The sequence below is a fragment of the Netta rufina genome (genome assembly GCF_964035555.1).
Source record: "Netta rufina genome assembly, chromosome: 21".
Lineage (NCBI taxonomy): Eukaryota > Metazoa > Chordata > Aves > Anseriformes > Anatidae > Netta > Netta rufina.
In genome coordinates, this window is record NC_140145.1 from 1,158,266 (window position 1) to 1,185,187 (window position 26,922).

General features: G+C 54.5%; 1 protein-coding gene across 1 annotated transcript in view; it reads right to left on the reverse strand.

Annotated features, from left to right (window-relative positions):
* Nucleotides 1–13,968, reverse strand: part of TSPOAP1 (TSPO associated protein 1) — a gene marked incomplete at its 5' end in the record, with an annotated part of 68,629 nt that extends 54,661 nt beyond the window's left edge. The window contains 2 exons of the mRNA XM_084299921.1: nucleotides 2,103–2,210; nucleotides 13,666–13,968. Coding sequence (XP_084156047.1) covers nucleotides 2,103–2,210; nucleotides 13,666–13,968 — 411 coding nt within the window. The remainder of the gene's footprint in view (nucleotides 1–2,102; nucleotides 2,211–13,665) is intronic.
* Nucleotides 13,969–26,922: the final 12,954 nt, after the last annotated feature.

Here is a 26,922-nt window from a genome sequence, read left to right on the forward strand (position 1 = left end):
TCTTGTACAACTGTCCCAGATGCTTCACTCGTCACTGACCTTCACTCGTCTCCTCTCCAGTCACTGAAACCTCTGCTTTTCCTGATATTTTTGTTAACTTGACCTCTTAAACAAGAAGCCCCTTGCCCCACCCCAGTCCATCCGTCTCTGCAGCCTGTCTGTCGCTCTCTCTGCTCTTTGCAGGCTCTGCCTTTGCTGGATGGGACTGAACACATCACCAGAATCAGTCTATCCTGGCTGCTGGCCCTTTGGGCTTTCCCTTCCAAAGCCTGTCCAGTACATTTCCCTGCTGTTACAGTACTCAACACATCACTGTGGATTTGCACTGCATTACATCCCACATTACACCCCAAACTTTGCTTGCTTTTTTCCTTGCTCTCCTGACACTGAGACATAAGCTGAGGGGAATGGAGAGAAAGCAGCCAAGGACTTTATGATGTTTGCAAACCAAATTTCCTTTTCCTTTCTATTGATTCTGTTTGCTCTTAATCCCCTTTTATTTGTTATCTGTCCATTTCGATAAGCTGCTGCTTGCCGATGGCTTGTTCTCTCAAGGTTGTACCCAGATGTGTTGTGCTGTCTTTTCACATCAGCAAAAATGTCAGGTCAGCTGATCCTTTCACTTATTTTCTTCCCTGTGAGATCCCACCACATGCACTTGCTGCTTTCACTGCTTTATTTGCTTTTCTTCATTTGGAAGACCAAGGCTGATTTTTGAGAGTAAGATTTGATGAGAGCTAATATGATAGTGCTTTGCTAAAATCCACATGAATGCTAATGGGTGACCCCCTGAGCCTGCAGGGCATACTGGATGTATGCTTTTAGTGTAGGAAAATTATCTAAAACATGTTTTGAATTTGGTGATATAAATCTGAAATGTTGAGTGATCAAATTTTCAAGGGCATTTTGAAGAGAAAAAATCAACCTGAACTGTATATTTCTCAGACTCTTTTACACCTTCTTTTCAAACAGCAGTGGTGACACATGAAATATGAAGCTGCTATGACATTTACATTAGGAAATGGGAAGCACCTTTGCCTAGGATGGCATTATGGCCATACACTTCCAAAGGTACATGGACGATGTGCAATGCAAGGTCCTCTCCCTCTGCACATTGTAGTTCAGAGCCAGGGTTGCTGATGAACCCCATTCCCAGCAGGAACAAGGAGGTTGTTTCTGAAGCATATCCTGCTGCCTGTGTCTTGGCAGCAGTACCCATCGCACTGTCTAGCCAAGCCCTGATGCCACACAGGTCCAGGCCGTTGAAGCATGCTGAGCATGCTGAGCAGGTGGCTGGACCACAGCAGTGGAAGGACCTGAACTTTTGGGGGCCTCTATGGTCATGGTCTCAGATCAGGAACAGAAAGTTTATAGGGTTGGACCAATGCAGCCCTGCCAGCATTGTGGGGTACTCAAACCCAGGGCGGCTACATCCCCATGTTGCAGGGCTTTACAGGCAGGGATATGCTCTGGTGAGGGGGGGGAGCATCTCCTCTTCTTATTTCCTGGCTGCCAACCATGGGCTAGGGGAGCCGAGGATGTGGAAGTTGGGCAGAATGGGGCAGCCCACACTGTGGCGTTGGGTGCCAGGGGTGCAGCTGGAGAGCCGGGTGCTGAGCTCCCGCAGGAGCAGGGGGCAGTGCTGCGCTGTCACCAGAGCAGGGTGAAGTGAATCAGTGTTTCTGCTTTTTCCCTTAAAGAGGAAACAAGAGTGACTTCCCCCTCCCTGCTGTCAGCTCATGGCTGTGTTGCTCTCTGCCAGCCCTAGCAGGCAGCTGCGGAAAAGCCTCTTGCGGTTTCCAGCAGGCAAATAACACAGGACAAAGATGGCAGGGAGGGCAGCAGCAGGTCACGAGGAAGGGGTCCTGCTCGAGCCAACAGCAGGTGCAGTGCAAAGGCACTGAGGGTACACAAAGCACCCAGGCCCCCTTTTCTTTCCCCCACACCCTCCCCAGCTGATCCCATGTACCAGCATTTCTTGGATCTGGTGGCCAATGGCAGCTCACCCCAAACAGGGCTCCCTCCCCATGGAGAATCCCACACCCCACATTGGTGTGCCTTGAGCCAACCCAGTGCCTGGCCAGGCTACATCCTCCGCTCACCAGCAAGCTGTTTTCCTCCGCGAGACTAGAGTAGCGGTGCTGCAGGTCCTCCAGTGCACTCAGGAGCTTCGTGTTCTGGCTCACAAGGAAGCTGTAGTCAGCCCCGCTCTGCAAAACAGCATGGGAGAGGCAAGGCAGGGCTTCACCTCCCCTGGACGAGGAGGCCATGGCTGCATGCTCTCCCTGGCCCCGCAACAAGCCCAGCCCAGCTTCACTGGGAGGCCAGCAGGGTCACGGTGCAGGCAGTGAAGCAGCAGGCTGAGACTTGGAGGCTGATTTCAGGAGGAAGAGAGGGGCTGCATGTCCTTTGGGGACAGCAGGAGCAATGGCCATAGCTGGGTACTTGCAGATGCTTTTCCAGGTTCAAGGAGATGTATGCCCTACTAGCAGTGTGGAAAGTCAGGGAGATTGCTATCAAGGGCACACTGAACTCTGGCAGCCCTCTACAAATGGTTCCATCACCCAGTGCCTCCCCATGGACCAATGGGACTGGTCACCCTGCAGAGAGTCTTGGGCTGCATCGGGGTCTCAACTTGCATCTGAGGAAAAAGCCCAAACCCTGACATTGTTTCCAGCTGCTTGCGTTTTGACATCATACCACCTAAACCAGCTCAGATAAATGCAAGCAGAGCCAGCAAGAGCACATGCCACAACACACCAGACACATGTGCTCCTCCCTACAGCTCAGGGACCAGGTATTGTGTGGTTCTTGGAGGCAAAGAGACCTCCTCACCCCCCTCCCCAAGCCAGCCACATAGATTAGCCCAGGAACCTGCCTGGGAGCCAGGCCCTGGCTCTGCCCTCCCTGTGACAGCCTTGGCTCCGGAAGAAGGCAACATGCCGGATTTCTTTGCAAAATACTACCTTAATTTTGTCACATCAAAAGCAGCAGCAGCTCTGCTGGGAGCTGTATATATAGCTTGTGGTTACTGCTTCCTGCACAGAGCAGCTCGCCGCAGGCTTGCTGCCGAAGCAGGGTCCCAGAAAGTATTTTTATGTGTTAGCAAAGCTCAGAGCCAAGCTATTGCTTCACATCTGCCATATGGCAGCAGCAAGCCATGGACTTCGAGAAGACCTAGACAGATGTTCTCCCAGCAGCCAAACCAGTCTTGCAGGACCCAGGAATTCTTTGCTAGTGCTAATAAACACTTCCCAGGCTTTCCTGGCAGCAAGTCATATAAGCAGCTCACAGCACAAGGATGCTGATAAGCTCTAGGAAGTCTGAGACTGTGTAAAACTCATCACACTTTTGAACAAGACTATTCTTGGCTTCTTGATCACTTCTAGCAGAGAAAAAGCACAGGAGACCAGTGCCACAAAGTCCATTGTGCCAAAACCCCCGGCATAGCCAGGCACAGCAGGCAGCCTCTCCCAACCTTTCACCCCTGTATAGAAATGCATTGGCACATCAGGGAGGAAAAACATGACTGGAAGAGACTGAAAACCAAAAGAAAACCCTTTAAAAATAAATCAGCCCTCTCCTGGCCTCACCCAATGCCCCAGGTGCCACCAGCCCTCTAAGCCCCCAAGAGGGAATATTGGATGCCTCGAGCTCCCAGGCCTTTGGCAGAGCTGTTTGTAGGTGTCCACCCTGAAGAAATCCCTGGGTTCAAAAAAGGTGGAGTGAAATGTCCCATGGGAAGAGATTGCACTGCCTTCCATTTGTGGGAAAGCAAACCTATATTTATTTTCTTCTTTTTTTTTTTCCACCCCTCTCAGCACAAAGGTGCAGTTGCTGCCTCATCCCCAAGGACACTGCGCCATGTGAGCCCGCTGGCATGACAAAGAAGCCCCCAGAGCCAAGTGCCACTCATCCTGCACAGTGCGGTGATCTGGGCCCAGAGACCCAGCACCAAGTCCTGCAGCACCAGTCCCATCCCTGCTGCTTTACAGGGACAGTAATGTGTCCCAGAGAATATTTCCCCCATTGCCAGCTCCAGGAAGAGCAGAGCCCATGCAGAGGATGCTGTGAGTGCTGATGGGGGCACAAAGCAGAATGAGGGCATGGGGTGAATCCTGTCAGCATTTTCCAGGCAAGCACAGTGTTGCTGTGGGACGGTTCACTGCTCCTGTCCCCAGAGCCAGGAAGGCAGCTCCTGGGATGAAGTCAGAATACATTATTTCCATCTCCTTGCCACTGCCAAGAAGAGTAAAGCTTCTTGTCTTTGCTCTCTTCCACGCAGAGAGGCTCAGCCAGTGCCTTCTGTGCCTGGGGCAGGAGCTGGGCAGCCATGAAGGATGCAGGGTGCTGTGGCCTCTCCCCTCTGGCAGCCAGGGCTTTTGGCACATCAGTATTGCAGTTCTGCAGGGGCTGATTGGCCCTTCTAACATGGCAGGGGCTCTGCTGGGGACTGACACCCAGATGGGCCTATTTATGTCTTTGAAGCCTCTTTACTGTAGCTACAAAACAGTGTCTTCACCAGGCCAGGATGCAAAGACTCACAGCTACTCTCCTCCTAGCCTGGACTAGCAGGCTGTCCCCAGTTCAGCTGCGCTTCAGAGCCCACCACACAGCAGAGGCTGAGTCCACGCTGAGCTCCCCAGGTGCTGCTGGCTCTCCTGGGCCTGCTCCAGGCGGGGCCTGGCCCACAGCCAGGCCACCCCCCACCTCCTAGTCCCTGCTGCAGCTGCAGGTCCTCATGGCCTCCTTAGGAGAGGCATGAGGGGCATCCACAGCCATGTGGCATCAGGAGACCCTTGCTGCGGCACCACCAGGGTGGTGGCTCCAAGCTTTGCCAAACCTCACCCTGGCACAGGGCTGGGGCCAGGCTGGCTCCTCACAGATCGCGTGGCCAGCACTGACTGACTGTCTAGACGTCATCCCACACTCATTAAACATTCATTTCCTATAATGAAATAGCTTTTCATTTATTAACCGCTCCGACGTTCCACATTGCATCTGTGCTCTGTGATGCAGCCTCACTGCAGGCATGCTTGCAGCACCCCCACACATTGTGTTTTGAATGGAGCTGAGGAAATCCTTGTGAGAATAGGCCTGGAGGCCCCCTCAAATGGCTCATCTTCATAAGGACACGTAGAAGTGCCTGCAGAAGCCAGGAGACAAAATCCAAAAGCTTCCCGCAGTCAGGAAGGTTTGCAGTGAGCTGGTGGGAGCCAAGGCAGAGCTGAACCACAGAGAAGGCACAGAGAGCCCTCATGTCCCCAGATCAGGAGATTCCTTGGCCACTAACATAATTAATCCCAGGGACAAGTTTTTTGGCCACAGAGGAAATTTTCCAAAGATAGAGCAAAGCAGGGAAATAGCAGCAGGGAGGCAAGCAGGGAAGCAGAGCACAGCTCCCTAGTGCAGCTGACACATGGCTTTGAAGCCTCTTGGTACAGTGGTAACATGATCATCTGTCACCTCTTCTGGCGGGTAGAACCAAAAATACAGTTTCCTCGTGATACATTGAGAATGAGCAAACACAGGCCTCAGCAGGATACCTACAAGAAAAGCTGCTGCTTTTTCACCTGAAAACTTCAAAAAGCCATCAAGAGCTGCAGCAGCTTTTACAGAGCGAGATGCCCAGACAGGCTGCTAACTGGGTCATGCAATCAAAATCCCCGAGGAACACGCAGCATCCAGCACAATCTTTGAAGTTCTGCGGCAAACTTGCAGGAAGCCATTTGGGGGGCAGTAAATCAAACTGCGGCTGGGTTGGCAGCTCAGCTCTGCAGTGCAGCTCGGGTGGCCAAGCTATACTGCTGGTGCCTTGCGGCTCAGCCTGGCACAGACTGGCCCAAGGGCTTCCCCAGTCCCACTGCTGCAACTGAACCAAAGTCAAAATCCAACCCTTCTTGAAAATCTAGCAGAGAAGCAGATGTCAAGGAGGAATTTACCAGGTGGCTCCATGAGCCGGAAGTCTCAGGTGGCCTTTGGCATGCTCGTGACTGTTTCTAAAACATATAATTTCAAGATGTCCCCATGATGACTTCCCTGTCTGCAACAGATAGGGCTCCAGTTGCCAGGTTTGCTTCACAACAGTCATCTCTGAAATCTAACCCTCCTACTTCAGATACCACCTCTTATGTCAAAAACCACCACTACTTTCCTACTACCTTCTATATTAAACCCACCACCTCTCCCTTGTTTGAAATCATTGTCACTTGTACTGCATTAAATTCCAGGCCTCCATCATGCCAAAGCCCTATAGTTTGCTCCAGCTGACTTTGGTAATCAGTTTCCTTAACTTCTCAGTCCTTGCCACTTGGAAATAAAACCTGTCACTGACGATACGTTTTTTCCTCTTCCATCCAGGTTCAGCGGAATCAGCTTCCTTGTAGAGGGAAGTTATTTTCTGTAGGCTGCTCTTCTGCACTTCCCTCACTGCAAGTCAAAAGCAAGACAAAAATAGCATCACCTCCTGCTCGGTCAGTGAGCAAGAGCAAAACCCATCAGCTGCCACTGCCAGCACAGTGAGGACACCTCGCACTGGAGTGCGCATTATCTGCACGGAGGTAAAAGGGCTATTTTTGTTAAAGGTATGAGAGAAGAAACAGGCCCGGGATGCAGCCGTGGTTACTCTGCCATTCCTTTGATAGGCAGCCTGTTTCCCACAGCTTCCTTCATTTTGCACCAGGTTCCTGGTTTCAGACACAAACATCTATGTTTTTTCTTTGACTTCATGACACTTCCTCACCAGCTCCTCTCCCTGTGCGTTGCCAGCTCCTGTTTCCATGATTCAGCATTTTCTCCTGCTGCCCATCCCTCTTCCAAACACAATCTTATTTATTGTGATTTCCTCATTTATCTGATTTTTATCACCACAAGTAAAGAATTCACAGAAGAAAAAATCCATCCGAGGCTATTAATTTCAAATATACTGTCTCCAGCATGGAGAGTGTTGGAGCCACAGATTGCAAGATATTAAGAGAATGTTCAGGGAACATTCACTTACACCTTTTCCCAAGCATCCTATTCTGCACACCCTCTGATCACTTTCAGCTTTTTTTTCAGCTGTCTTTGACAATCAGACATAAAACAGATCAGTTGGTTGAGAGAGCCAGAGGATTTGGAGTAACCCTCTTCTGTCCCTGCAAGGCCAGCCTGTCCCTGTGTCACAAAGCCCAGCACAGAGATCAGAGCAAGCAGCCCTGTGTGGGATGGACCCAGTGGGGACACCTGAAGTGGAAAGGTCCTGCCAAGGGCACAGGCGCTCATCTAGCTGAATAACTGCTGGTACCATCTGTACTGGAGTTGCTCCTTGTCCTGCCCTCCAGTGTGGTCCAGACACCTTTAACCAACACTTCTTCCAGCTAGGAGTTACCTGCCTTACACAGAGGCATGACAGTGCGGGTGTCCCCATGAAGGATTTCCCAGCTGCAACCCAACCTCTCTCCATGTTAAATGCAAATCTTTTTGCAGATCCAGGATATGCAGCCAGAAAATGCAGCTGGTAATTGCTGGGATATGATCCAACTTGTTTAGCAGATAACCTACAGTGTAGGGTTATATACAGTATGAAAACAACATGACCTTCCTGTCCTTGAGCCACTCTGGGATCCTTGGGCACCCCTAAGTCCTTTGTAGGGGCCTTTTTCATCTACATATCTTGTGAGAAAGATGCCCGCATTTCACAGGGGAAGAATCATGTATTAAGATTCTTCTGTCAACTGCCTATTTAACACTGATGTACAAGCTTCTCATTTTTCTCTTAGCAGCTTTCAGAAAGATTTTGTCTATCCCCACAGTGGTAAAGCAGGATTGTGCTCCATCCCCACCACGGTAAGGGGAGACTAATAGTCTTTCTGCTTTAATTGCAGAGAAAAACTGAAGAGATTATTTCTCTTCATTGCACAGCTTGAAATATACGAAAGTCAGGGTAAAACCATTTTGTTTGTAAAACTCAGGTGACCAACCAAGCCAAGACAGCCAAGCCTTTTTCTTTCATTGCAGATTTTCTAGGTGTTGCTGAGCATGTCATTGAATCTGCAGAGAAGTAGGCACAAGCAATGACATTTACACTAGACAAAAGCAACACATAGAAGTGGGAAGTAAATGTGTTAACATCCTCATTGCAAACACAGAAAGACGGGTGGCTTCACAACCCCTGCTTCTTGCGTACTCGTCTGCATTGCCCATCCTTTGAGCTAAACATGTGGGTATTGGCTTCCTACAGAAATTGTTGGAGATTTTGGGGTTTTAGGTCTGAACAAAGGTCAGCCTGCAGCTCCCAGCACTGCAGGCTCCAGCCCAGGCAGCCCCAAGGTCTTCATGGAGTATCTGGACTCTTTGGATGCCACGTCAGATAATTCTATTTTGTAAGTATGCAAAAAAACTGGGGAAGAGTGATAAAACTTAGCTCTTTCCAGGTTTGGTATTTTGATGGCTGGAGCAGGGACGATTGTTCTCTGATATCTCATCTTTCTTGTAACAGAAACTTTAATCCAAAGAACCACTCCCTGGAAAGGCATGAGACTTGAGAGCCATAAGAAAGGCACGGTACTGACAAATGCATGTGGGATGCTCCTGTCTACAGTGAGCAGCCTGGGGCTGTGCCAGGGCTTCACGCCCGGCAGCCATGGAACTGCAGTTCAGTAAATCCCTACCCCAGGCGGAAGTGCCAGTGCCCTCTAACAGGATCACAGCTTGAAAAGTTAATACCCGGTCTCCTTCCTACTTCAGAGCCTCAGCAATGGTATTTGTGGTCTCACGAGTTGTTTTTATTGAGTAGAGAGACTGTATTACCTAATGCATTCAGCTCTGAAGAGATGGATGACCTCTTGAACCTTGGAAGACACATCATAGAACTAGAGTGGCAGATTTTGTATGCAGAGCTCAGTTTTTGCCCAGGCATCTGCCCCATAGTTCTCTACCATGCGAGTCTGTTTCCTGAATTACTTGCAGTTTCCCAGGGGTGAAGAGTACCTTTTCTGCTTGGGTCATATTTGCTTAAAAAATGTTGATTGCCCAGACTCTGGCACATTGGGAACAGCATTTCTTACATATTGCAGTAAGTAAGAATTCACTAGCCAAAATGTGATTTTAAGATTTTGTCCTTTTGACAAGCCCCAAATCTCCAATGTCTTTAACAAGTAGATGAAGGACAAAGAAATAATTTCCTTGCACCGCTCACAAGAGCCAAAGGCACTGTTTGGTGATCAATATGGGAATGTGAATGGCAAGAGCAGTGGAAGACTTACAAACTGATGCCCAAAAGGGTATTTTCCAAGAACTGCTAAACAGATGGCTCAGCTGCAGAAAGCCTGTACTCAAAGCAGGAGGAGGCCAACAAGGCTGCCGGCATTGCATGTGCCATATCTCTTCATGTTGTTCCAGCAGGAAGGAGGACTACAACCACAGGACACCCAAAAGAAAGAAGCAAAGGCATTGGCAAGTTCCCTCGTGGATAATGTACAGAGGGTGAAATGAAAAAGATGCTGAGACAAAAGATCATGGTGCAGTAGCAGCCAACTTCCCAAACCAGTCCATCATCACCAGTCCAGAGGAGCCAAGGACACAGTGAGGAGGCAATGGGCTGGTGTCTCTCATCCTCCATGTTCTGCACAAGTAACCTTTCCAAGCCATTTGGATATGTCTTTGTACTGACAGTACAGGTGAGTAGAGTCAGCTTTCTCAGAAAGACAAGTAAAATAAAAATTACTTTCCCCTTCCAAATAGTCTTGCTTTGTGCTTTCGTCCATTCCTACAAATAAAATCACATTGGGTTTTCATGGCAGACAGCTATCTGCAGTTGGCCATACATTCGTAATGCTTGCAGAAAATGGCACTAAGTCATTTGCATGAGGCTGAGTGTTGCCAAGAAAAAATAATTTACTCAGATTTTGAGCTAGATGGAGTATGATCTTTTTCTGATTGTGATTCTCTGAAATGGTGTCCATAACAGTCAGAACTGGCCTCAGTACCCAGGAAGGCCTTCTCACCTCCCTACCATATTTTATTTTGCTGATCTATCCATTTAGTCAGGGGTGCAGCTGTACACATCCTCAGGCATTAAATGAATAGGTTTTCATCTACGGAGTGTTCAAAGCTCTTAAAATACCATGAATTCCTGCAAAAGGAACTGAGCTTGCTGTTAAATGCAGCTTGTCCTGAACACTTGGCATGGAGGATGTTTACCAGCATTTTATAATTCTTACTGTATCTGTGATTTGTGTTAAGTCCCATTGAGAGCAACAGCTTTTTTTCTGTGGATATTTAAATTCCAACTGATTTGGGGGCTCCCTGGATTAAGCATCTTTGTTTGGGTTTTACAGAGTAATTGAACATCCTTAGCTCCCTCTGACCTCAGAGAGAAAGCTGCATGCTTGGCTTTTTAGAAATTCAGATCCAAAGTGGCCTCCTGAGATTGAGAAATAGTCACATTAGCCAACTCTGAGCACCTTAGCCATGCTCCTTGCTTTTGTGGCTCATGAGATACCAGAACATGGATGGTTAAGCTGCTGAGCTTATCCCATCTGTACATGAAGCTGGATAGGCTGGTGGGGCACTAATCCTGGAAACAGAGGGCACAGAGAATATCCAGAAAGTGAATGACCTTGTTCCTTTCCCCTCTATCAATTTAGGGCATCAGGAAAAAGCCTTCAGTTCAGCAACCCACCCTCAAACCATCCCAAATTTCCAGGACCAAAGCAGATCCCAGCAGGGCAGCACCCCACAGCAGATGCCGACAACTGAGCTCTTCTGGGAAATGCTCTAAAACCGTTCTGACAGCATTACGAGAAGTTTCCAGTTTCCAACCAGACTGTACCTGTGACACTTTGACCCCATTTTTCCTACATAGTGTTTTACATAATGTTTTTCTCCTCTGATATTCATCATTCTGATTGGGATCCTAAACCTGCCGTACCTGGAGATTCTCAGCAAGAAAGTCTTTTCTTACCTTCTGTGTCTACACAGAAATTTTGGAAAGCAAGACCAGAGTGATTTCAAAGGCCTTGGAACAAGAATACATTCATGAGATCAAGCCCCCAAATAGCATTAGTCAGTAGTAAGATGGGGGATGCACGTCTCTGCTGTTACTCTGCAGAGGAGCTAGGAAATCCTGCAGTGCATTGCAGGACGCAGAGGAGCACAGCAAATGGCGGGGAAGAAACGGGCACAGGGAAATTCCCACAGGACCTATGAAGAACACTCATATCAAGGAGTCTACTGTAGCTCTGGGACAGGGTTAGAGAGGTGGAAGGGTCCCAATCTTTGGAGATATTCAACACTTGCCTGGACAGGCCCTAAACAATGTTATCCAGCTCTGGAGCAAGCTCTGCTCCAGACAGAGGCTGCATGGGATGCTCCAGGTGTTCTCCTCAGCCCCATCCCACTTCTCTATCTCCACAGTTCACTTGCCAGCTCCCATATGGGAGAAAGGTGGCAGCTCCACAACCCCTGCACTCCAGAGGGATCTAAGCAAGAAAGCTGATATTAACTTGACCTACAGAAAGTCTTAACATCTGCCCCTAGACTGGCCCTGAGGAAATGGCACAGCATTAGTGGCAGAGGCTGGTACACACGGCAAGAGCTTCATCATAAAATCAACCTCTTTAATCAACTCTGTCAGTGATGAGCCCTCAAGAGGCTCTTCCCCACACTAGGAGATTACTCCCTGGAGGCTGCTGCCCTGTTTGCATAATGCAGCACTGACATCCCAAGGACAGAAGTCCTGGACTCCTACAGGAATCCCAGCTCTGTCTGCAGGGCACATGGCATTGGTAGCACTTGTCCCAGCCTGGCCAGGAAGAGCCACACTTTGGAGGGGAGCTCCCTGCTGGATCTGAAACAGAGATCAGTTGCAAGCCTTTCATATCACTTGACTTTAGGAGGAAGTGCTGGATTTCCTTCCAGGAGATGACAAGTTAACCTTTCTGGGGATCAACAGCAATGTTAAGGATGTAACATTATCATGACTACCACCACAGGATCACCAGTACTACCACAGTAATGTCATGGTACTGCCACAGTCCCACTATGGCACTAACACAATACACGACAGTACCACCAGGTGCCACAGTACCATTGCTATCTCAAGTACCATTGTGGTACTGACTCAGTACACTGGTGCTGTGGTGACACTACCATGGTGCTGCCAAGCCCATGAAGAGGGAAGGGAAACAGTCATCTGCCATGTTAGGACCACCCAACATGGAAAGGAAAAACTAGGGAAAAGTCAAAGCTTCCCAAAGACCAAGGGAAACTGGATGGTGAATGCTCAGCAGTCACAGCCATTGAAAGCAAGTGGGGTCATCGCCCTCACCACTTCCACCCACACATGCAGCTGGTGCCTAGGGTACCCACTGCAGGATTGGCCAGAGCTGGGTGCGTAGTTCCCACCCACAGGTGGAGAACTGCTGGAGAACCCACAATGACCCCTTTGCGCCATCTCCTGCCCCTTGCTACCCTCCCCGGACAGCATGAGGCAGTCCTGTGGGTCAGAATAAAGCTGAGCACCAGAGCAAGGAACACCAACACCAAGACAGGGTGCTTCCTCCCTCCCTCACCTGCTGGCTCTCCTGAAGCAAGAGGAAACATTACGTTTGGCACAACTGGTTCGAGTCTTGGGATGGACAGCTAAGGGGGATGGGAGCGGAAATGCTTCCTACACTGCTGCCCCAATTTTGTCTGGGGTGTTTCTGGAACAACCAAGAGCTGTGACCAGAGGTGGGCTGAGGACTGTGTGGCTAAATGTGGCATTTCCCTAAGCATCACGATAAACAGCCATTCAAAAAAAAAAAAAAAAAAAAAAAAAAACACATAAGAGACTGCTTAAATGAAACAATTTTCTCTCCCAATGGGTTTCCAGCAGTACCCTTGCTCCTGTGAGCTGGTCCAGCCACCCTCCAGCTGTGCTCGGGAACACAGCACTGGCATAGCTCAAAAATCTCCTGCTAAACCCCAACCAGCTCTGCTCACCGCTTCTTCCCCACACTCTAGAAGAACAGGCTGAGAGCTTATTCCTTCCTTATTTTAAACACATCACAGAGTCACCTCAGAGCACCAGGGGATCCCAGGAAGATGAGCGATTTTACCCAAGGAAAGGGAGGGTGAGTTGTCATAAACAGGGCCAGCTAATGAACTTATGTGGTCAGGATTGAGGGGGTGAGGCTCCCAGGAAGCCTCTTCAGCTGTTTTCAGAGAGATGCTGCGAGGGGCAGCGCATTGCGTTGCCTCGAGGTGCCCTGCTTTGTCTGCAGGGACAAGATCCCCGCTGCCCACCAAGCCCACAACCCCTCCAGACTACCCTGCTGGAAGAGGGCGCGCTCTGGAAGCAGGTGGCAGTGAGCTGTGTCCCCTTCACCACCCTCAGCGCCACTGATGCTGCCGGAGCGCGGAGATGCCGCAGGGGTGGGGGAGCCCCGGGCTGACATATCTGTGCCCGGAGCCAGCTCCAGCACCAGCAGGGCAGCGGCAGCTGGAAACCCCTGCGGCTCCTTCCCCCTCACCCGCTGCGTGGCAGCGGCTCCAGCAGCTCCCGGCCCCACGGGGTCGGTGCCGCGGGGCGGCTCAGCCGCGGCCCGGCGCAGCCACGTCCCGAGCCCGGCCGAGGCGACGGCCGTCCGTGGCCACGACGCCTCTCGCCCCGAAACGCGGCTCGCCGGGCAGCCGCCCTACCTGGGCCAGGCCGTCTGTCCGCTCACGTCCGAGCCCGTCCATGGCTTGCCGAGGCCTAACGAGCTCCGGCGCGGGGCGACCCCGCTGCGGGTCCGCCGGGGGGGCGAGGAGGCTGCTGCGGGCTCCCTCCTGGGGCTGGGCTGCTCCGGCCCCCTCCGGGCCCGGGGACGGCGGGCGGCTCGCCCTGCCGGCGGCGCCCCCCGCGCCCTCACGCGTGGCCGGCGCCAGGGACACGTCCGGGCAGGCGGAGGCCGAGGCCGCGGGGACGGCGTCGCCCGTGTGCGGCGGGTCCGGCTCCTCCATGGCTCACGCTGCGGCGCGGGGGGCTGTCCGCGGCTGCGGGGCCCGGCGCGGGCACCCCGAAGGCATCAGAGCGGCGACGGCGGCGGGCGCCCGGGCCGCGCTCCCGCCCGGCGGGGACGGAGGCGGCGGCAGCATCCCCGCGCCCGGGGAGGCTCCGTCCCCGCCTGGATCCGCCGGCTCGGCGGGCGGGCGGCTGCCGGTGCGTGTGCGCGTCCGTGCGCGCGTGTGTCCGCGTGTCTGCGCGTGTGCGCGTGTCCCACCCCGCACGCACACGCGCTCCGCTCCCGCACCCTACAAAGGCCGCCCGCTGCCCCCAGCCCCGCCGACCCCCGCGCCCGCCGAGGCCCGGGCCGGCCGCCGCAGCGCCGAGACGCCGGTGGGGGGCCGCGGGCGCTGCCCGCCCCTGGCCGCGGCCCGGCGGAGCTCCCCACGCGGAGCCCCGCAGGCCCCGGCGGCCGCGCGGCCGAGCCGTGCACGCGGAACCCGGGCCTGGGCACCCCGCCGGGAGGAACGCCGGCCCTGCCGGTTTCCATGGCGATGGTGCGGGAACGGTGCCGGCTGCCCGCCGGTGAGGCTCCGCGCCGGGGGAGCCCCGCCACCATCCCGCTGCCCCCAGCCTCGCCCGGCTCACGGGGTGCTGGCGGCGGGGTCCCGCCGGGCTCTCGCCGCCCCCAGGCGCGGCTCCGGGTTTGGGGGTTCCTCTGTGGGGAGCCCCGCGCGTTTCCCCATCCCCTCTGGCCCGGTGTCCCGCTAGTGCTGCCCTGCAGGGCCAAGCACAGTCACGACCCGCTGCCGAAAACACGAACTTGGGCCCTGCCAGCACACGTAGGGGCTGCAGTGGGTGAGCCACAATGTGGGAAGGGAGGGAGCTGTTGGGGTTGGCATGGTCCAGATGCACAGACAAGAGATGAGAGTTAGCAGCAGAGCGCTGCATCAAAGCTCACACAGAGCCACAGAGGTGTCTGCTGCCCATCTCGCTCTCCGTGGATGGAAGCCACCCCACACAGTGGGCCACGCAGCACCAGTGACACAGCACCAGTCTCTCGGGGAGAGCCCCCGCCCCGTTCCCCAGGACGCCCACTTGTCCTCGCTCCCCAGCCCAGCTCCAGCCTTGTCCTGCAGCAGGACACGGTTTGGCCATCCCTCCGCTGCTGGGGATGCACCCCGCCTGCTGCATCAGCATGCGTGGCTGCGGGGTAGACAGTGTTTTGTCACACTGTTGCTCCGTTTGTGGCCATGGCTCCAGGTGAGGTACACGCAGGAGCCTCAGGTGGCTGGCATGCACGTTTCAGAGGCTGCTTTATGAGCACTGCCTGTGGGAGCTCACGGGCACACCCGGACGTGCAGGGTGCAGATGTGTCACCTACTGAAACAGATGCCACTGGCTTCGTGTCAGCTCTGCCTGAGCACAGACATCACCACCAACAGCAGTTTTCTCACCGCTGACTCTAAAGTCTGCAGATGACCCACTTAGATGCTGTGGGGAGTTAGCACCAGGTCTAACAGTCCCACATCTGGCAGCATCCTCGAAGCCTGCCATCACACAAATCCAGCATCTCTGAGCTCTTCATTTTAAAGAGTGTTTATTGTGATGATCGCCAAGCTGGCCACAAGCAGTGAACAAAACCAACAGACCAGAGGGAAAATTTCACACAGCAGATCCCACCTACCCACATCTTCTGATACTTGCATATCTCCAATCACTAGCTCAAGTGACGCCCCGCCCCCCCCTTCCATGAGCACTCAGGATGAGTCCCACTGCCTTCCACTGCCAGGAGGAGACCTGGAACCCCCTGGTCCCTGCCCATGACTGTTTTCCTCCCCAGGAGATGCCCCAGGCAGGATCTCCAGATGCTGCACAAGTGCAGAGCAAGGCCCAGGTGCTGCACAACTTGCTGACAAGACAGAACAAGAAGGTTTAATTAGCAGGACGCAAGAGCCAGCAGTGGGAAGGGAAACGTGCTGCTGATAAGATCATGTGGTTGCGAGCAGCGCACGGCACACGCTGCTCAAACAGCACAGCCTCCTTGGGAACCCTGCTCCGACATGTCTTATTTTGCACTTCCACTGCCATGTGCTGCTCACCACAGCAGTCTGCTTATCCCACCAGGGAACTGCTGCTATCACCAGACCTACTGTGCAGTTCTAGGCTTCTCCCGCTCACCAGTGCCAGACCCACGTGGCTCCATGGTGCTCCCAGGACCTGCTGCCCTGGAGTATCAGGGGCCAGGGCCAAGCCAGGCACCCATTTTCTCCTCCCACAGTCCTACAGAAGACCCCAGTCAGGTGAGATGAAGTCAGGTAAGATGGTGGCGCATCAGTGGCATACACACTGAACCCATAGCCATGAGTTGCCCATCCCTGAAGAGACTGGATGCATCCTAGCTTCCTGAGCTTGGCAAGCTGGAGGTGCTCTTACTCCTTGGCCAGCCAGCTGGATAAATCAGGGCCATGGACCATCCTTAGGGAGGAAAGAGAAATCCATCTGAGTTATTAAACAAAGGCACGGTGGCTTGGGAGCTCCTTGAGCTGACTGAGTGAAGTCTTCATGACAGCTGTGGGGAAAAATTGCTACAGGCACCTCCAGTTACCCCTTGGTCCCCCAAGTCATGCAAGCACCTGCTGTGGGTCAATGCTCCATGTACATGAGATGGAGCAAAGTGTTTCCTTAGAAAGACACTTGAAGCTCTCCTAAGACAGAGGAAATGACAGGCTTAGGAAAAACAAACAATGCCACTGAGCAATTAATGAAAACCAGGTGACAGTAGGGAGGCCGAGATCAACAATTCAACCCTGGGAAGCTGAAAAAGGACTGCAGCAGAGCCCCCCAGCAGCACCCACTGCTCTCTAAAGGCCTCCAACGAGCCAAGGTGCAGATACAGAGTGCACAGACCCCAGGGCCTCCTGCTCTCTTCCACTGTGGAGCAGCAAGAGTGGACATGCTCCATGGCAGAGAAGAAATAAGGAGCCAAACGTTGACCCCAGGGCCCTCAAAAACCAGGGAGCCATCCCACAGGTTTTGAGCAGGACACTGATAACAGGATCCATTGGTAGCCTCCAGACAAGGTGAAATGAACCAGGACCAGGGGCTCCCCATGAGACTGCTCAGGGCAATTAAGACTAATTAGTGTCCTCGGTTGTCCTATCGACCTTCTCCTCTGCCTCAGGGGATGGAATTTGGTGGGACCATGAAGGATTAATGGGAGCTCCTGTAGCTCTCTGTGGTCTCAGCTGGGGAAGGAGGCCGAGGCTGTGCCAGCCCTGGGTGACCTGTGCCCTGCTGCGGGGGTGGTGGCACTGGGGCAGTTGGTGGGCACTGACCTGGTTCCATCCTCCTTTCCCGCAGGCCCCTGAGGACAGCCCCAGTGAGACCAGGACACATGGTGACACCAATGGATGCCCACTCTCCCTTGGGCATCCAATGGATGCCAATGGATGGCATCCCTTGGACACCAATGGATGCCCACTCTCCCAAGGCACCTCCCTTGACCCATTCCAGGGCCACCAGGGCTGAGAGTTTGCTCTGGCATGTCTTGGTGCAGATCTGGGGAGGAGACATGAACATCTGTGATGCCCATGCTTGCAAGGATTTCCTGGGCACTGTTGCATGGGAAATGTGCATTTGTAGGACACAGCATTGTGCTGGGGGTGTGTGCATCCCTGGGCAGGCATGAGCACGTGGGCTGAGCACAGCATAGCAGGGACCACCAGGCTCAGGAAACAGCTAAAAGCAGCCCAGCAGGGAAGGGGATGAGATCAGCTGGGCGCAGGGCATGGTGCAGCCCCCCACAAATGTGGTGGCTCATGTTCTGCAGTATGGAAACCCCACAGCATGTGGGACTGGGGCATTTGTGTGGGTCTGAAGACAGTGGGGGAAGCCTTCCACTGCCCTCATGGCCCCGTTGGGCTGGGAGCTGCACAGCCGCCGCACGGCCATGGCATTGACCCGGGCGAGGAGAAATGTGCCGAGGTCCTTCAGAGACTGGCAGTTCCACCCAGTAGGGAATGGACACGTTTACTTGCAGGAACCAGCTGACATGCACTCAGCCCACAGGGAGGGCACTAAAAAAGGAGATGTGTTTAAAAAAAAAAAAAAAAAAAAAGTTGCAGTTTCTGTTTTGCTGCTCTCAGCAAGAAATATGTTTCCAACATCTCTGCAGGCAGTGAATGCTGGGTGGTTATAACATTTGTGACCATAATATTCATCAATCATAAGTATCCCGTATTTATGTTGCCTAATACTTACATATTCATTATTAAGAACGTGACCTTTCAAAACTTCTACGTATTAAAACTGTAAACTTGGGCTTTGTTTTCCTTTTAGGCACGCAACAAAATGAAAGCTGCTTGGGGCAGGCTGCGCTGCTTCCTTGTTTTTTTTTTTTGTTTTTTTTTGTTTTTTTTTTTGTTTTGTTTTTTTTTTTTTTTTTTTTTTTTTTTTTTGTATCTTTCCCAAGGCCAGGAGATGGGGAATCAAAGCCAAGCATGGGGATGCCCACAGGTGTTTGGGAACTGACATTTGGGCACTGGGGACCTAGAAAGCCAGAACACGGGGACAACAGCATGGATGGGCTGTGTGTGTGTGGGGACAGTGACCACAGGAGCGTCTCATTCCCTCTCTATGTGAAGGTGGCAGGGCTGTGGCAGGATGTGGCCACTTTGCCATGAGCCTGGACGGACACGGGGCGCAAGTCACACTGTGTGGTGCTGGTGCCCCTCGTACTGTTTCTAACACCCCTGAGCCCCCCCCAGGCCCTGTCCCCGTGCAAGCTTGCAGTGCCCCCCAGCTGCTGGCCATGGCCTTGGGGAACTGCAGGTGTCTTTTTCCAGTTTTTGCGTTTCCCAATAATAGAATAAAAAAGACAAAGTCCACAAGTCAACACTGAAAGAGTTTTATTTAGCAGCATCCTGCCATTGTGCAGCCATGCAAAGCTATTCGCCAGCCCCCCCGCCTCTCCCCACCCGCACATGGCCACCACGACCCAGCTCCCCACAGGACTTTGCCATCCATGACCTGAAGATGGGGCAGAAAAGCACAAATCGCAGGCTTTGCTACCTACCTGTCCCCTCAGCCCCATGTCCCAGGCGTGCTGGCTTGGTGGCAGCAGGGACGGTGGTGGTGCTGGCGCCAGCCTGTCCTTGGCTCCCCAGCCGTGCACAGCTGGTGGCCAGCTCGCAGGTGGCCGGCAGTGCTCTCTTCTCCGTAGCCCACAGTACACTCATCCATAAAGTAGGAAACACTACACCCTGCAGTGCTGTTTAGTAGTGCTTTCTACTTTATGGGTGACTGCACTGTCTCTCAGTCGGTGTCGGCGATGCTCTCCTCCAGCGACGTGGCCTCCTCCGCCTGCACCCCGCGTGCCTGGCCGTGGGGATGTTTCTGTGTCAGCATGGCCGGGGGCGCGAATGGCAGGGCTGGCTTTGCCCTGGGGACAGGGAGCTCCTGCTGGCATCACGTCCTGCCCTGGGGAACCGTGCCAGGCACAAGGGACATCCTCACCTCATCCCCATGGGGGAGATCCTGCCTGGTACCCCTGAAACCCCACCCTGGGCACAAAGGGGCAGCCTCGCTTTACCAGCCACTGTACCTCCTACACCATCATTCCCCCTCAAGCCCTATCCTGAGCACAAGGGACTCTGTCACCTTGTCCCCAAGGGGGGGTATCCCACCTCAGACCCCTTTCTGCCCACAAAGAACACCCTTGCCTTGTCCCCACTGGAGGGGATCTCACCTCAAACCCCACCATCCCCTCTCAAACCCCATCCTGGGCAAAGATAGCCTCTTTGCCTTACCCTCATAGGGAGACTCTCATCTCATCCTCTGTCCTGTTCACAAAGGTCCCCCTTGGACTCTTCCCAAACTGAGGTTGAGCTGCTCCCCTAGAGTTGTCTCCCTTGACAGGAAACACCCCACCTTAAACTCTGTTGTTGTCCTTCAAACCCCATCCCTCGCCTTGATCTTAAGTTTGAGATCCCACCATAAACTCCCTCATTGTCCCTTGAAGCCTATCGGTTTCACAGAGGAACCCTTTGCCTCATCCCCATGGGGGCACTCCACCTAAATGCCACTCAGGTCACAGAGGACTCTTTTTGCCTCAGTCCCATCGTGGAGATCCCACAGCAAAGCCCATCTGGACCAAAGACCCCTTGCCTTGCGTTGTTCCCATGATGGAGACACCACCTAAATTCCACTGTGGTCACAGAAGACTCCTTTACCTTGGCCTCATGGTGGAGACCCCATCCCCATTACAGGGACCACCCTTTAAAAGTCCCCATCTCCTACTGCCATCCCTGTCACCGAAGTCCCCCTTGCCCTGTCTTATTGTGGGAATCCCACACTCTGTCCCTTCCAGAGAAGTCACCCTTTCCATGGGGCCACAGAAGTGCCATGGACCGGAGGCTTCCCAGGGACCTCCACCTCTCCCCTGCCTGCCACCCCTATGGAGACCCCCTCAATGTCCCCGTTGCCCTTCAGGCCACATGGCAGGGGACACCAGGCAGCCCCCGTGGCCATACAGAGCCATGCGCCCCACAGTGACCTCAGCCCTGTGCCCCCCGGAATGTCTCCAGTGCCCCCCAGAATGGCTTCTGTGCCCAGCAGCAGCCTCACCTATCCCCACCAGCCTCTGCATCCTCTGCCTCCTGTCCTGCTGGAACTGAAATCTCCTCGGTGGCACTTCTGCTTCAGGCTCTTCCCATCTCCTCCCGCCCACCACTGCAGCGCCTCCTCCCTGGGGGGGACCCTCTTACCCATGGGGTGGCCCCCAGCACCCACTGTCCCCCTGGCAGCAGGTGGGGGCCATGGCCCCAGGACGTCTCCATGCCCCCACTGCTCCTTGAGCACCACGTGGGTGCCATGCTGCTGGCTGGGTCCCTCCGTACATTACCGGGTTGGGGCGCAGATGGCCCATGCTGGGTGCCGGTGCTGCGGGTGGGTGCTCTACAGGGTGCTGGTGGCCAGGGAGCAATGGGCCCCTGCAGGGAGCGGGGCTTCTTTTAACCCCATCCTGCCCACGTGGCCCCGACCACAGGAAGAGCCGTAGCTGCCGAGGAGATAACGGTGCGCGGTCCCACCCAGCGCCACCCCACAGCCTGACCGCAGCCGGCCCAGCCGTGGGGCGAGGGGCGGCCGCTGCCGAGCGCCGGAAGCACCGGGGGCCGTTGCAGAGCAGCCGGTTACGCTCTCCTGGGCTTTGCTGTGCTGAGCAACAAACATGTTTGTGCAAAAAAAAAAAAAAAAAGGCTGCTTGCACGGGATGACAGCAACCATGTCCCCCCCACCCTGGTGCAGAGGCTGGGGACAGCTCCACGTGGCTCCACTGTGTCCCCTCACCCCATCTTTGCAGAGGGAGCATGACATTCCTGAAGACAGACATTATAGAAGGGTTGGTAGCCCTGGACGAGGTTCTGCAGGATTTTGGGTGCTGCAGTCTCCCAGCCCCATGGCAGGAGCGCAGCAGGAGACAATGTGGCTGCCAGCAGGCTGCAAGCCCCAATCCTGCTCTTTAGAAAACGTGTTGCCCAAGAAACCTCCCTGTGCTTTTCCCCCATGCACTGTTCTGCAATACCAGACTTCCTCCAAGCCTGAGGAAGCCATAACGGCCAACAGGAACACGAGGCCCCCAAAAAGAAAATGAAAGCCAGCTATGCAGGGAGGTCACACGCTTCTTGCAATGCTGGCTTGCCGGCTGGAGCTGTGCAGGGGCAGCCGTCACCGCCTGATGGCACCGGGACAGGAGCGAGCTCCAGCAGCAGTTTTCCAGTCAAGGTCCCATATCACAGAAGCCATCTCCAAGCCACATGCAATTTCCTCACTAAGCTCTACAGCAAAGAGCTGTGTGTCTGGTGCAAGGGTTGTCTCCCAGCCTTGCTCTCCTTCCACTGCCACTGAGAAGCACAGAGCAGAGGAAGGGAGCATGGCAAGGAGCAGTCTTCGCACCCACCACAGAGCTGGGGAAGGTCAGCCAGTGCTACATGAAGCTGTCCATTAAACTGGATTAAAAACTCTGAGCTAAATCCCCAAAACTGACTGTAAATGAGAGTGCGTTGGTCCATGGGATGAGTTTCACATGGCTGTGCAAAATGTTCACTTTAGGACATTGCCATTCATTCTCTACGTCGATAATCTGGGAGGAAATATAAAAAAAACATTACTAGCAAGGTTTGCAGAAGGCAGAGAAGGAGGAAAGTCAAAATCAACCGAGCCACTGTACAGTCAGCAGTTGTTTGAGTTTTGGCCTGCCTGAACATGTTTGGATCACAACAGGTAGAGGGGGTTTTGCTGTGAAACCCTTTCCAAACTGAGGTTGAGCTGCTCCCCATAGAATTGTCTCTCTTTGTACATGCCGTTCAGCATTTGGTGGCTCAGGGCTGGGACCCCAGCGGCTGGCCTGGCACCAAGTCCCCGGCCCCTGAGTCACCCTCACATACTGCCTGTGGGACTCTCACTGCTGTGGCTGGGCCTGGTGCTGCCCGGACCCACTGCCCTCTGCTTACACCCCACATGCCTGGGGCAGAGACCTCTGCCCAGGGGTGCCCCACAGAGATCCCACATCTCCCCATTGCAATATATATCCCTGGGCTGAGGACATCTTGCTCATCAGACCCAAGGGAGAATCTCTGCCTTGCTGAGGCACGTGTTGAGCATCTCCTTGCTGGCAGCAAAAGCAACCACGTGTGTGGCTGTCCCCATGTTGGGCTGGGCTGGGCTGGCAACCTCCTGAGGTCTTCTCCTGCCTGAATTGCTTCATAACTCCTGGGGACATCTGAAATACTTGAATAACAATTTGGGTGGGGATAAGGTGTGATCAGGTCATTCCTGACCCAAAGACTCTCCCCCCCACCCCCGCCCCGCCAAGAGTCAGCACCCCATCCCTGAGGTGACAAGCCAAGCCAAGGGTGCTGTGGGGTGGTCCCCAGTGTGGTGGGGTGCTGTCACAGGGGGCAAAGCCACCACTGTGTGGTGAGGGGGGGATGCTGCCAGCTGTCCGTCGGAGCCGGCCCGTGCTCTGATACCAAAGTAAAGGAGCATTTGTCCAAGCTACTGGAGGCAGCTTTGTCCCCAGGGTGCTGCTGAGGGACTTTCCCCTGCGCTGCAGGGCTGAGGCCACACTTCTCGTGGCGTGCTTTGCTCTGATGACAAACCTGCCCCTGCTGAGAACAGGGGGCTGGGCTGGGTGAAGACAGGCACTGAAGCTCTTGAAGAAGACCTTTTCTCGGAGGAAAGGTCCATTTAATGCTAATGGTGTTGCAAGGTGAGAGGGAGTTCATTTCCTGAAGGAGGCAGCTGGGAGAGACTGTTCTTAGTTCTCAAGCAAGATGTCAGGGGGAGGGTGAAGCACGTGTCTGGGAGCGACGATGATGCTGGGGCCCAGGGAATGCAGCAGGGCAAGGAGCCGAGTCCCCAGAATGGGGCTCCTGGCTGCCTGTCGCCTGCCCCATGTGGATCCAGGTCCCAGGAGCCATTCCCCCACAGGGGGCCCACAGGCGCCTTCCCAGCAGGGAAGTAGGGGAGGAGACGCTTCCTCTTTCCCCGCCTGGTGCAGCACAGTGTGTCTGGGAGAACATCATATTTTGGGTCTCCGAAGCTGGTTTCCTCCTCCAGCAGCAGCCATCTGCTGCCTTCTCTGTTTCTCCAAAAGAAGGAAATCAGCAGATCTGGTTACTTGGGTTGAGATGAGGAGGTCTGAAAGTCTCCAGCTGATGATGAACTCACCACATCCCCTGGCCATTGGTTAATTTTACCGACCAGCAAACAAGGCTACGGGAGTTTCTAACCCAGGCCTTGCAGCCCAGTCACTGTTCCCTCTGCACTCCACACGCCCAGCCAAAATAGCTGCCAAAGGTCTGAGATCACAACAGACTTTCTGGGTTTGGTGTGGGGAGGCAAAAATGGCTGCATTTCCTCCTCATTGGACCTCAGGAGAGCACCCAGCCCCCAGCACTTCCAGGTCCTTCTCTGCATCCTTGGGTGCTCAGGGACCTGTGGTGGTCCCCAGGGTGTCAGCTGCTGCAGCCCCCAAGCTGTACCAATTCCTGCAGTGGCAGCAGGACCTGGCACCACTCCCCAGCTGTGCTCATGCCTTGCCTTGTCTCAGGGTGCCCAGCTGTGGCTCAGACACCCACAGCATCCCCCTGCTCCCAGGTGCCACCCACTTTTTGTTCCTTCCTGAGCGTTAATGGTACATGGATGCCACCAGCCACTGTCCCTGCTCCCTGCTGCTGTTGCTTTTCCAGTAACTCTCCCAGTATCTGTGAGCACAGGGGAGCGGGTGCCGGGGTTTGGGGGGCAGCAGTGCTGTCAGCTCCAGCATGCAGGCAGGGGGAAGGGCCCTTGTCAGGCCACGCAGTCAGGGCGCTGCAAAAGCGCTGATATTTCTTATCGCGCCTTGCAGCAACTTCCCCTCCTCGCCTGCGGTTGCAGCGCTCGCTGCACGCAGGGGAAGTGGCGGCCAGGCTGGCTGCCTTCAGCTCTGTGCTATGTTTAAAGGAGCCGTACTGCTTGAGATCTATGTTGGAGGAATAGGAGGAAGAGGAAGGGGTGATCTCAACCAAATCCTCCTTGACCCCCCATCTAGGCCTTGGGTCCACAGCTTCAGTGACTTAGGCAAATGGGAGCATCTCTTGGCCACCATTCAGAAGTGCCTGCTAGACCCCGATGGAACCAAAGTGCCTCCCGCATGTCACACTGAAGCCTAATGATTACATTCCCTACACAAGCCACTGGCTTGCCTGTCAGAGCATGGAGCAGCAGCACAGAATGGAGAACAGGGAGCAGCACAAGGAGCAGCCCCCAAAAATCCTTGCTGGGACGGAGGCTCCCATGGCCCCTATCTTGGCAATGCTACTGGGGCCTTGCTGCACCAACAAGTCAAGGGTACCACTGCTAGCTCCTGGGAACTTTTTGGACAGGAAGAGCATTGACTGCCGCCCTCCTGTGGGGCACTCTTTTGTCCAGCATAGCCAGGACAAGGAAGAGCTGCAGCACCTCCACGCCCACTGGAGAGGGGCTGGGTTGGGGTGGGATCCATCACCAGCTCAGCCCCAAGCCACCCCACAGCTGCCTGTGCTCTGTCCCTCTGCCTGCGCTCAAGGCAGGGGACAGGACCCAGGAGACAATGAGCTTGCATCCCCAGAGAAACCCGCACCAGCACCAGGGGACACCCCAAGCAACCCAACAGAGCCCAGAGGTGCTCTGCACCCCTAAACCCACACCCCGCCACTTCTGAAGCACCGGGTGCTGGGCACGATGCTGGTGTGGGCCACCAGCAGGGACTGGGTGCTGCTGGCCTGACCCCACGGCCCAGTAGCAAGCATGGGGCCGGGCTGGGAGCGCGGCCGTTGGGAGTGAGTCAACCAGAAACTGCCGGGTGAAACAGGCCGCGAGCAGGAGGCAAATGAGAGCGCGAAGGGAAACCTCAAAAAGCTGAAGTGACGCGCTGGGGCGGGCGCGGAGGACACGGGGGTGAACGCGGTGCCTCACTTTGCCCATATATAGACAAATTGCAGCTCATCTGCACCAATGACAAGTGCGGGACCGTTGCGCTGGCGCCAGCGGGGCACAAAGTGCCCCGTCATTTTCCATGTCACCTGCTACAACCAGCCCGCAGGTGGGGGAAGGGGTGGCAGGCCAGGCCCCACTCCCCTTATGGGCCCTGGTGCTGCACGGGCCCCATCCCTGCAGGGCAACACCAGTTTCCCCCTTCTTTGCCTCTGTTCAAGGGTGGCACAACCACCTTGGGAGGCCCTGGGCACCTTTGGGTCTCTGTTGTGTCCCCAAGAGCCAGAGAGCCTGTGTGGGGCTCAGGCACCCAGGACTGTGTGGGTGATGTGGAGACAGTGGCATCAAAGCCCATGGCCTGGCTGAGGGGCTGGACCGGGCAAGGGAGATATGGGGAATGGGTGCTGGGGCCTATGTGGGTGGTAGACGCCATCCAGCTCCATGACCGCCTGAGATCGGTTATAGGCACATGAAACGCCTGAGTCTCTCCACTTGGAGGACACATGGCTGCGCACCCACCATCAGGACCAGCTGCAGGACTGGGGTTGCCACCAGGATGCAGCAGGAGGTCCAAGAAACAGGGGATGGGATAGACATTGTCAGGCTCCAAAATCCCTCCTGTGACTTCGTCTATGTGGTCCTGCTTGCCCGTTTACCCTAAGGAAACATGCCCTCAGCACTCCCAGCAACCTCCACTATTGGGGTAAGACCTCTCTCTGCCCCATCAACCCTTGGCATCTCCCTTTCCTCTGACACAGAGCTGTGGAGGCAGAGTGGGGAGGTGGGAGGTCTGCCTGGAGAGGTTTGGGACCCTCCAGCAGCTTCTCTCATCCCTCTAGCCATGAAAACCCCAACCCTGTGGGCAGAGCAATGGATTCAGGTGTCTCCCATTAAGTACCTGACCACTATGTTGCAGATAGCACCAGGCATGTGAGCAGTGGCAGCCCAGGAGTGGCAACCCCTTCTTCATAAGTCCTTTGCAGGCCTGCTTCAGGAGCTGATGGCCCACCAGCCTGCTTCTTCTCCATAAAGTCTCCTCCTTCCCTCTGTGTTTTGTGAGGGGCAAACACCCAGAGACCCTAATGTAAATCACAGCCCAGCATTTCTGTCTGCCATGGCAGGGAATGCATCCCAGCTCCTTACTTGTTCACCTCCACCACTGGCATACCAGGAGGCTCTTTGGCTTCAGCACGTGGAAGCTGTGCCTCATTTCTGCCATGCTTCAAATGCTTTCTCATCCGCCCACACCACAGAAACTTGTGCACCCATCCTCTCGTGCCATGGTTACCGTAACACCCCCACACCTCCACCTCCACAGTCCCTCCAAACTGATGCTGCCAACATCCGCAGGTGAGCGTCCTCTGGTCCTCACCACATCAGACATGCTTGGGTGCCTCACTGGCTCCAACCAGCCCGCCCTGGCTGGGGGTGATGGGTGGGACAGTGCTGCACCC